The 12330-nt window shown below is 32.1% G+C and overlaps 1 protein-coding gene across 3 annotated transcripts in view; it reads right to left on the reverse strand.

Annotated features, from left to right (window-relative positions):
• LOC148949236 (uncharacterized) overlaps positions 1-12330 on the reverse strand; it is a 137139-nt gene that overhangs the window by 36809 nt on the left and 88000 nt on the right. For all 3 annotated transcript variants that reach the window (XM_089092884.1, XM_089092882.1, XM_089092885.1), the window contains one exon: positions 4432-4615. In XM_089092884.1, the coding sequence (XP_088949010.1) occupies positions 4432-4615 (184 nt within the window). The remainder of the gene's footprint in view (positions 1-4431; positions 4616-12330) is intronic.

Raw genomic sequence — 12330 nt, forward strand, 5'->3', positions numbered from 1 at the left:
TTGGATGAAACACTTATTCAATTTGAGACTTTCAAGAGATGTTGAATTGCCATTTGATTTGTTAAAGTACCAGTGGTATAGATCCGATGTATGTGCAGATTTTTGGTAACTAACTAAATCCAGCTTGGGATGCACACTTTGTAAAATAAGAGTGCCAAGGGGTGGTTCAAATATATTAGCTGCCAGGCACTATTTGGGGTAAAATAGTCCACAGGAGAGTTGAAAGTCATCCTATATGTATTTGATTTATCAATGATCATCCACCAAAAGAAAGAGTGCATTTTAGCATTTTTGAAATGAGCTGGAAATTTGAAAATTTTCAAACTTATTCACTTTATTCACTGACACTGTTTATGGAGCCATAAGGAAATATAACAACTACCGTCACCATTGAACATAGTTTTTCTTAAGACGAAAGGGTTTATTCATCAATAATAAACATAAGAAAAACCTAAAGCAAAGCATCAAAATAAAAGATAGTTTGGCTTATGTTCTATTAGTATTTTAGAAGCCAGTGCTATTGGTAGTTTTACAAATTTGTAACTTCTATGTAATCTCCTATTTTTAATCGCCCTGAAGTAGATATCGTAATTGTGAAATCATTGTCTTCCAAACACTCCTAAAAGCTTTGCACTTCTGCCACTAATGTTAAGGAAAAGTTAGTGTTCTAGTAGTAAGTAGAAAGGTAATAAGGTGGTGTTCGTGAAATGGTATCATACCCAAAAATTGTGTAACAGAATTCACTAGCCCTTATTCCTTGCACCATTTCAAATGACAAATGAAATAAATTTCAAAGGAGAAAAATGTCTCCGTATCTCTAGTCCAAAAATTGTCCAGTAGAATTTGAATAGCCCTTAAGTCTTGCAGTACGTTAAATAAAAATGATGGAAATATTAAATTACAAAATTGCCTCAAATCGTCTTGATAAAATCCCTCTTTTAAGCTTAGATTAGTTGTTAATCCTTGCAGATATTGAGTACCATACGACCAAATTTTAAGTGGCAAGAATTTCTAAATAACTCTTGTCCAAAAATCATCTAATATTATCTGAATAGCCCTTAGTCCTTACATTAAGTCAAATGACAATTGAAAGAAATACCAAGTGACTAAACCGTGTCAGTTCCTCATGATAAAATATCTCTTACAAGCTTTGAGTAGCCGTTAGTCCTTCCAGTTTTCAAATACCAAACGACAGAAATGTCAAATGTCAAAATTTCTAAATATCACCAGTGCAAAACTATCTAATAGGGTTTGAGTAGCCCTTAAGGATTGCAGTAAGTCAAATAACGAATTATAGAAATATCAAGTGATTAAACCATCTCAGTTCCTCTTACTAAAAACTCTCTTGCAAGATTTGGAGTTAATCATTGCCAATGTCAAACGACAATAATGCCAAATGACAAACATGCCTCAGTAAATGAAGTCCAAAAACCGTCTGATATAAATAATGATGAAGACCACACTGCCTATCCAGTACGAGCATCAAAAACAAGAAGAACAATAGGAAATTATTTTCATAAGACAGTGAAGATAATTTGAATCAATATTTCGGCCCTATGTCCAAGGGCCGTCCTCTACAAAACAAAAATATATTAAAGAAGAAAGACTTACAACAACAGGCAATCAATAAAACTACAATGTAATTATTTTTTTCAAAACAGTCCTGGCATCCTTACTCCAGCGAAGTTCAACCAGAACTGATAAATAAAAAGAGGTAAAATAAGACGATTCATTGAAATGAAAGAAAAATAATTAAAAACACTTTCTCATTGCTAATCCTGCCTTTTTGACAGCTAACTCCAAGGGTCTTTTTGTAACCGGTACTGCATTAATGTCTACTGGTTTAAAAAAATATTTTTTAAGGTCTTTTTTAATTAAATTTGTGTATAGAGTGCTTAGTGAATATTCCCCCAAGTCCCTATTTAAGAAAACATTATTATTAACATTAAGTCTGATTTCAATTGCTTCTCGAACTACCTGTTTTATTGCTAATAAGGGCAGATTCTTCAAAAAATATTTTGTGGCTAGGATTTTTGAAAACATGGCTGCCTATGAAAGAATAAAAAAAAACATTAGTAATATTCAAATTTAGAGCTTTGGTAATATCATCTTTATGCTGTTATAGGCGTTTCTCTAAATTTTGGTGAGTTCTACCTACTTAGTATTTACCACAATGGCAGAATATTTGATAGATCCCTCTTTGGCGAGTAACTGGGGTTTTATCTTTACCAGAATTTAGGAAATTTATGATTTTGAAATTATTGGTAAATACTAGATACAGATTCTTCTGTGTTCAAACTTTTTTAAGATTCGTAGCTATTTTTGAGATGTAAGGGAGGTAAATTATGTTTGAGGGCTTATCGGGATTCTCACATGGTAAACTAACATTGATTTTACGGGAGTCTCTTTTCAGTCTCTGGTTAATTATGTTATTAATAAATAAAATAGGGTACCCATTTCCAAAAAGCATGTCCCTGATAAACTTTAGTTATGCTGTGACGTGGGAATCAGAGCAAATGTCTAGGGCGCGATCAACGAGAGAGATTAAGGCAGCTATTTTAACTTCTGGGGGGTGGTTTTGATATAAAATGTAAATATCTATTGTTTTGTGTTGGTTTTCTGTAAATAGTAAAATTGAGATTATCGAAGCCACCAATAATTGACACATCTAGGAATGAGATTATATATGCACTTTCAGTTTCTAAGGTAAACTCTAACTTTCTATCTTATGTATTAAGGTGATCTAAAAAATTCCTAAGGTCATTTTCCCCATAATTCCAAAGTGAAAATACGTCATCCATGTAAGGTCCCCAAAAGATATTTTTCAAGAAGTACGAGTTCAACGCCCAATTTTCAATATATTCCACATAAAGATTCGACAGTAACCCGGAGAGGGGTGCACCCATCGGTAGACCATTAATTTACTAGTAAGAAGAATTACGGAATTGGGAATACATTGAGTAGCCTACTTGTTACAGAGGTTAACCAAGGTCATTAAAACCTCGCAATCTATTCGTGCTACCGAAGCTTCTATTAAATGGTAATTTAATTGGTAATTGCTACTGTTTATTTTGATTCTGAATTAGACAGTCATGCTTTCGAAAATCCTAGCCACTAAATAATTTTTGAAGAACCTGACCCTATTAGCAATGACTTAGGCATAAAACAGGTAGTTCGAGAAGCAATCGAAATAAGGCTTAATATAAATAATAATGTTTTCTTAAATAGGGACTTGAGGTAATATTCACTAAAGGCTCTATACACAAATTTAGTTTAAAACGACGTTACAAAATATTTTAAAAAAAAAGTGGACATTAATACAGAACTGGTTACAAAAAGACCTTTGAGGTTAGCTGCCAAAAAGGCAGGATTAGCAATAAGAAAGTGTCTTTAATTATTTTTCTTTCATTTCGATGAATCACCTTATTTACCTTTTTTATTTATCAGTCCTAGTTGAAATTCGCTGGAGTAAATATGCCAGGACTTTTTTGAAAAAAAAATTCGCATTTTAGTTTTATTGGTCGCATGTTGTTGTGAGTCTTTCTTCTTTTATATATTTTTGTTTTGGAGAGGACGGCCCTTAGACACAGGGCCGATATATTCATTAGAATTATCTTCACTGTCTTATGAATAGAATTCCCTGTTGTTCTCTTGTTTTTGATGACCGTCTGATATGATATGATTAGCCCTAATCCTTGCAGTGCTTCAAGTGATAAATGATCGAAATATCAAATAATAAAATCATCTCAGTTGCTCTAATTAAACAACTCTCTAACAAGCTTTGAGTAACAGTTAAGATTGCAGTATGTCAAATGCCAAATGACAGAAATGTCTCAGCACATCTAGCTCAAAAACCGTCTAACCTGACATTACTGGGCGTCGTCATTGCAGGTTGTCAAATGACAAGGGGCAAAAATGTCAAATGGCCTCTCTACCTCTTGCCCGAAATCTGTCTAACATCCTTCAACTAGCCAATATTGTTGCAGTCTTTTAGATGACAAAAGAAAAAAATTTCACAAGCTTAAAAGATGTCTAAAATTACTTCACGCATCCTGTACCAAATTCAGGCTAGCTTATTCAGCTACATATTTTGAATGTCTACAAGTTGTTTTGTTTTTTCATTATTATTCAATCTTGGAGCAAAAATTATTCACACTAGCTTAGAAACCTTATTTTCCCTCGTATGTGAAACTAAGAAAATATAAGATGTACCCATTCACTTAGGGCATTACAACGGTGAGTATACCTTTTAAACTCTAATTTTCAATTTAATTCCGATTAAAATTCAAAAATTTAAATCCTAACTACTTTATGGAAACTCGACTTTCACTATCTCATTTTCAGTTCAGTTTGATGTTCTATAAATACATTATCTTGAAACTCGTTTGTTAAAAAAAAACTAATTAATTGATAAATAATTCATTGACATACCTGGTAATATGTAAATATTATAAAAGTTCCAAAGGCCTCGCCAGGTATTTACTGAGCCAATGAAGGCAAATAAGTTGTACAAGTTGAAAAAAACAAGTCTAGTAAGACCACTAACTTCACCAAAAAAAAGACTTGCTGGCTTTTGAGCTGTCATCATTAAGATTGAACAACTATATCCAAGTACCTAGGATAAATAAGAGTAAGAATAGTATAACCATTTATTGTGAATAAAATTACCATTTTATGGTAAATATAAATTTATTTCATCCAATAATCAATCAGTCACTTTAATAATGCAAACTACTGTAAACAAATTTTTTAAAGAAACAGAAAATGACAAAAGCCCTAAAGATAATAAATTAATAAAAATCCACAAGCCAGGGAACTAGAAGAAAAATATTAAAAAAATGAAAAATAATAGCAATCCAAATCGGGTCTAGGAGATTTTCCCCCGAGAAAATTCCCCCCAGAGATTCTCCCCGGTAACCCCCCCCCCCGAAAATCCCCCTCCGTAGGAGATCCCCCCCGGAAATTTCCCTTCGTAGGAGATTTCCCCCGGATATTCCCCCCATAGGAGATTCCCCCGGAAATTTCCTCCTGTAGGAGATTCCCCTCCTGAAGATTTCCCCCCGCAGGAGATTCCGACCCTCTTAGGAGATTCTGTCCCACCATGGAGGTCCAACATCTGTATTATCTGATTTCGAGTTGGGCGGGTAGAATTCCTCCAGGAAAAGCTTTCAGCCATTGAAGTGAAGGGTTGTTTTTTCCACTTAAGCCAGAGTATCTACAGGAAAGTACAAAACTTTGGCCTTCAGACGAGGTATAGAGATGATGATGAAATTGCAGTCTCCGTCCAAATGATAGCTGCTCTTACATTCGTACCTATTTCGGAAGTACATACTGCATTTACAGCTGTCGTAGCAAAACTTAATGACAATGTATTTGGGTCGATCATCACCTATTTGAAGATAACTACAGTATATACCATCTATTGAATTTGCTGGGCCCCCCGTACCAAACAGTTTTTTCTGTTAATTTTTGCAGGTCATTACACTCTTTGCCAGAGAATAACGTAATTTCAAAAGTTCAGCGTAACTTCAAAGTTCAGTGTCCTTTTTTAGTGATTAACCCAAACCACAGAGTATAACTTGATTGGTGATTAGGATTTGAATAAAAAAAAAGGGTAATTAGTAATTGGAAAATTTATTAATGCTTTTACAATCGGAGATGTTTGATTAACCTTTTGCAAAAAAAAAGGGGAAATGGGATATGCGAGTATTTGCAAAAAAAGGGGTAATTAGTGAATGGAAAGAAAGAATACCTCCTCGACATTAAACCTAAGGAAATTTATGTATTTGGAATCAGCGTATAAAGCCCAATCATTTTCATGTATCTATAATTATTAAAATTCTTTTTTTTTAGAGTTATGGTTACTTTCGGACACACTCGAGAAGTGAAGTTAAAGCAGATAATGGGAAAGTGGAAGAGTTGTAGTCTAAAACAGCCATAATTGTAATTTCGGTTCATTTAGGGTTTCATTCATTTATCGAGGCGTATTTGTAGTAGTTTCATGAGTTGGATATTAAGTTCTGTGAAATGTTCAATAGGTGTTTGGTTCAAATAATTATTTTTCGTCTTTCTGATCTTTCTGTGTGATTCGGTTGTCAGTTGATATATTAATTAGTAAGCTGAGTCCTTTATGTTTGTTTATTGTGTTGAAAAATGAACAGTGTTGACTCTTTTGGTACTATCTCTGTTAAGATTCGAGTATCACTAAATAATTATATCTTGATATAACTAACATTATTTGCTATGCAGGTGTAACAATTAATTATAAATAATACTAGGAGTAATTTATTTTTTTGGCTGGTGTGGAAAAATGGTACTTGTTAAATATTCGGGTAAACATTCGACTATAAAATATGTCTATTGCGTCTATCTGAACTTTCTGTTGGAGGCGGGGGTAAGTATTCAAATTTGTTTATCTTTTAAAAGAGCTTTAAGGGGTGTGAGAGACTCAGTTGCCTGATTCCGTGTGGTTTTTCTTTACTTGGTGGTCATTAAAAACGAAATTTTTGTGTTAAATAATTAGTTTTTGTATCTTTTAAAATAGCTTTACGGGGATTGAGAGACTCAGTTGCCGGATTCCGTGTGGTTTTTCTTTACTTGGAAGTCATTAAAAACGAAATTTTTTTGTCTTAAATAAGTAGTTTTTTTATCTTTTAAAAGATATTTAAGGGGATTGAGAGACTCAGTTGCCGGAGTCCGTGTGGTTTTTCTTTAATTGATGGTCATTAAAAACGAAATTTTTGTGTTAAATAAGTAATTTTTTTATCTTTTAAAAGAGCTTTACAGGGTTTGAGAGACTCAGTTGCATAATTCCATGTGGTTTTACTTGAATTGGTGGTCATTAAAAACTAATTTTTTGTGTTAAATAAGTAGTTTTTGTATATTTTAAAAGAGATTTACGGGGATTGAGAGACTCAGTTGCCGGATTCTGTGTGGTTTTTCTTTACTTGATGGTCATTAAAAACAAAATTTTTGTGTTAAATAAGTAGTTGTTGTATGTGTTAAATAAGTAGTTTTTATATATTTTAAAATAGCTTTACAGGGTTTGAGAGACTCAGTTGCCTAATTTCGTGTGGTTTTCCTTTACTTGGTGGTCATTAAAAAAGAAATTTTTGTGTTAAATAAGTAGTTTTTGTATCTTTTAAAAGAGCTTTACTGGGTTTGAGAGACTCAGTTGCCGGATTCCGTGTGGTTTTTCTTTACTTGATGGTCAATAAAACGAAAATTTTTTGTTAAATAATTATTTTTTTTTATATTTTAAAAGACCTTTACGGGGATTGAGAGACTCAGTTGCCGGATTCCGCGTGGTTTTCCTTTACTTGGTGGTCATTAAAAACGAAATATTTGTGTTAAATAAGTAGTTTTTGTATCTTTTAAAAGAGCTTTAAGGGGATTGAGAGACTCAGTTGCCGGATTCCGTGTGGCTTTTACTTTACTTTTTGTTAATAAAAAAAAGAAAAGTTTGTTTTTAATAATTAGTTTTTTTATCTTTTAAAATAGCTTTATGGGGTTTGAGAGACTCAGTTGCCTGATTCCGTGTGGTTTTGCTTTACGTGGTGGTAATTAAAAACGAAATTTTTTGTGTTAAATAAGTATTTTTTTCATCTTTTAAAAGAGATTTACGGGGATTGAGAGACTCAGTTTGAGCTTGTCACAGTTACATTTTCTTGATTTTTCAAAGTTCATTTTGAATTTCTTTCGGTGAAATGAAAGAGTTGGATTATTTCAGTAGTGTTTGGTTATGGTTTACCTTGTCACAGTTACATTTTATTGATTTTTCAAAGTTCATTTTGAATTTCTTTCTTTGAAATGCAAGATTTTTAATATTTCTTTATTGTTTGGTTATGGTTTACATTGTCACAACTACATTTTTTTGATTTTTTAAGGTTCATTTTGAATTTCTTTCATTGAAATGAAATAGTTGGAATATTTCAGTAGTGTTTGTTTTTGGTTTATCTTGTCACAGTTAAATTTTCTTGATTTTTAAAAGTTAATTTTGAATTTCTTTCACTGAATTGCAAGAGTTGGAACAGTTCAATAGTGTTTGGTTGTGGTTTACCTTGTCACAGTTACATTTTCTTGATTTTTAAAAGTTCATTTTGAATTTATTTCGTTGAAATGCAAGAGATGGAATATATCAGTAGTGGTTTGTTGTGGTGTACCTTGTAACATTTACATTTTCTTGATTTTTCAGAGTTCATTTTGAATTTCTTTCGTTGAAATGCAAGAGTTGGAATATTTCAGTAGTGTTTGGTTGTGATTCACCGTGTCACAGTTAAATTTTCTTGATTTTTCAAAGTTCATTTCGAATTTCTTTCGTTGAAATGCCAGATGTTGAAGATGGCTGTTGTTTTGTGGTGGTGTTGAACTATTCACTTTTTAATTTACTTTATTTGTATATTTACTATCTGTTATTCATTCGTGTTAAAGCTATTTCTTTAAAGTTTATATAGTGAACTATTAGGATTTACATAGACTAAGTTACATTTTCTTGTTAGTTTAAACTTCATTTTGAATTTATATCGTTGAAATGTAAGAGTAGGAGCATTTCCATAGTGGTTGGTTATGGTTTACCTTGTCACAGTTACATTTTCTTGATTTTTCAAAGTTCATTTTGAATTTCTTTAGTTTAAATGCAAGAGTTGGAATATTTCAGTAGTGTTTGGTTGAGGTTTACCTTGTCACAGTTACATTATCTAGATTTTTCAAAGTTAATTTTGAATTTCTTTCGATGATATGAAAGATTTGGTATACTTCAGTGTCACAGTTGCATTTTCTTGATTTTTCAAAGTTAATTTTGTATTTATTTCTATGAAATGAAAGAGTTGGAATATTTCAGTAGCGTTTGGTTGTGGTTGACCTTGACACAGTTACATTTTCTTGATTTTTCAAAGTTCATTTTGAATTTTTTTAGTTGAAATGCAAGAGTTGGAATATTTCAGTAATGTTTGTTTTTGGTTTACCTTGTCACAATTAAATTTTCTTGATTTTTCAAAGTTCATTTTGTATTTTCTTTCGTTGAAATGAAAGAGTTGGAATATTTCATTAGTGTTTGGTTGTGGTTTACATTTTCACAATTACATTTTCTATATTTTTCATAGTTAATTTTTTATTTCTGTCATTTTAATGGAAGATTTGGAATATTTAAGTAGTCGTTGCTTTTGGTCTACCCTTTCAAAGTTACTTTTTATTGATTTTTTAAAATTTATTTTTGAATTTATTTCGATGAAATGCAAGAGTTGTAATAGTTCACTAGTTTTTGCTTATGGTGTACCATGTCACACTTGAATTTTCATGATTCTGCAAAGCTAATTTTGAATTTCAATCGCTTAAATGAAATAGTAGGAATATTTCTATCGCTTCTAGTAGTGGTTTACCAGGTCAAAGTTACATTTTCCTGATTTTTCTAAGTTCAATCAGAATTTAATTAGTTGACTTGCCAGAGATGAAATATTTCAGTAGTGTTTGGTTGTGGTTTAACTTGTCACATTTACATTTTCTTGATTTTTAAAAGTTCATTATTAATTTCATTATTTTTTTGTTGTGTTTTTCAATGTCACAGTTACATTTTATATATTTTTCAAAGTTCATTTTAAATTTATTTAAATTAAAATCAAGAGTTTGAATATTTAAGTAGTGTTTGGTTTTGGTTTACCTTTTCACATTTACAATTTCTTGATTATTAAAAGTTTAGATTGAATTTCTTTCGCTGAAATGCAAGAGTTGGAATATTTCCCTAGTGTTTGGTTATGGTTTACCTTGTCACAGTTACATATTATTTATTTTTTAAATTTCATTTTGAATTTCTTTCGTTGAAATGCACGAGTTGGACTATTTCAGCAGTGTTTGGTTGTGGTTTACCTTGTCACAGTTACATTTTCTTGATTTTTCAAAGTTCATTTTGAATTTCTTTCGCTGAAATGCAAGATTTGGAATATTTCATTGTCAGAGTGACATTTTCTTGATTTTTTACTGATCATTTGAATTGTGTTTCTTTAGGAGCAGTATAAGAACTATTTTTGCGTTGCTAAGTTGTGGTTTACATTATCAATGTTACATTTTCCTAATTGTTCCGATTGCATTTTGTTGGTCTTTTGCCGACGAGTCGGAGTCAGTCAAATTGTGTAGTGTTTGGTTGTGGTATTCCTTGTAGCTGCAAATTTTTCATTTTATATAAAATCTCATTTTGATTTGATGTCGTTTATAATCTATTTTAGTTATACTTCAGTAGTGTTTGGTCATTGAATAAATTTCAACTGTTCATAATTATTGTTTGTTAAAAGTTCATTTCGTTTTTCATTCATTAAAAAGCAAGATCTGTACTATCTAAGTGGGGTATGGCTATGGTTTAACTTGTCACAGTTACATTTTCATGATTTTTCGAAGTTCATTTTGAATTTCTTTCATTTAAATGCAAGAGTTGGATCATATCAGCTGCGTTGGGTTGTAGATTAGCTTTGCAAATTTAAATTTTCTTGATTTTTTGAACTTTACTTCGAATTTCTTTTGTTTAAATGCAAGAGTTGAAACATTTCAGTAGTGTTTGTGTATGATTTAACGTGTCACAATTACATTTTATTGATTTTTCGAAGTTGATTTTGAATTTATTTCTTTGAAATGAACGAGTTGGAATATTTCATTAGTGTCTGGTTGAGGTTTACCTTGTCACAGTTACATTTTCTTGATTTTTAACTGTTAAGTTTAAATTTATTTCGTTGAAATGCCAGAGTTTGAATTGGTATGTAGAGTGTGGGTCTTTAGGTACGGTGAACACTTCCATGTTATTGTTATTTCTATTGTCATAGTTAATGTCGTGAGTTGTTTTGAAAGTGTTTGACTATGTAAGGAGGGGGTGGTTGTGGTTTACCTTGTCACAGTTACATTTTATAGATTATTAAAAGTTCATTTTGAATTTTTTTCTTTGAAATTCAAGAGTTGGAATATTTCAGTAGTGTTTGGTTGTGGTTTACCTTGTCACAGCTACCTTTTCTTGATTTTTCAAAGTTCATTTTGAATTTATGTCGTTGAAATGCAAGAGTTGGAATATTTCAGTAGTGGTTGGTTGTGGTTTACCATGTCACAGTTACATTTTCTTGATTTTTCAAAGTTCATTTTGAATTTCTTTCGTTGAAATGCAAGAGTTGGAATATTTCAGTAGTGTTTGATTGTGGTTTACCCTGTCACAGTTACATTTTCTTGATTTTTCAAAGTTCATTTTGAATCATTCAAGAAACGTGATTAAACACTTTTTTAAACTATACGCTATTCGCATGCCTTTCCTTGGGACCTTTCCAAACGAGCGGGGATCCCCCGCTGGTTCCTACACATTGCAAAATAGTGAGCAGTACGAAAACTCCACATTTTCAACCAGACTGGTTTTTAGACAACACACCCACAGAGATGACACACACACATAGAAACGAGACACGCACAGACACGACACACAAACAGAGTCATAGTGAGAGAGATATCCAAAAGTTGGGTTGACCTAGGTTCACTTAGAGTGGCGCGCCACTCTAAGTGAACCTAGGTCAACCCAACTTTTGGATATCTCTCTCACTATGACTCTGTTTGTGTGTCGTGTCTGTGCGTGTCTCGTTTCTATGTGTGTGTGTCATCTCTGTGGGTGTGTTGTCTAAAAACCAGTCTGGTTGAAAATGTGGAGTTTTCGTACTGCTCACTTTTTGCAATGTAGGAACCAGCGGGGAATCCCTGCTCGTTTGGATAGGTGCCAAGGAAAGGCATGCGAATAGCATGTAGTTTAAAAACGTGTTTAATCACGTTTCTTGAATGATTCAAAATGAACTTTGAAAAATCAAGAAAATGTAACTGTGACAAGGTAAACAACAATCAAACACTACTGAAATAGTCCGACTCTTGCATTTCAACGAAAGAAATTCAAAATGAACTTTGAAAAATCAAGAACATGTAACTGTGACAAGGTAAACCACAACCAAACACTTCTGAAATATTCAATCTCTTGCATTTCAACGACATAAATTCAAAATAAAATTTGAGAAATCAAGAAAATGTAGCTGTGACAAGGTAAACCACAACCGAACACTGCTGAAATATTCCAACTCTTGCATTTCAACGAAACAAATTTAAAATGAACTTTGGAAAATCAGGAAAATGTAACTGTGATAAGGTAAAGCATAACCAAACACTAATGAAATATTCCAAATCTTGCATTTCAACGAAAGAAATTCAAAATGCACTTTGAAAAATCAAGAAATTGTAACTGCGATAAGGTAAACCATAACCGAACACTACTGAAATATTCCAACTCTTGCATTTCAACGAAAGAAATTCAAAATGAACTTTGAAAAA

This window comes from Artemia sp. Qi Xiang Cuo, chromosome 8, assembly GCF_049724085.1.
Source record: "Artemia sp. Qi Xiang Cuo chromosome 8, ASM4972408v1, whole genome shotgun sequence".
Classification (NCBI taxonomy): Eukaryota; Metazoa; Arthropoda; class Branchiopoda; order Anostraca; family Artemiidae; genus Artemia; species Artemia sp. Qi Xiang Cuo.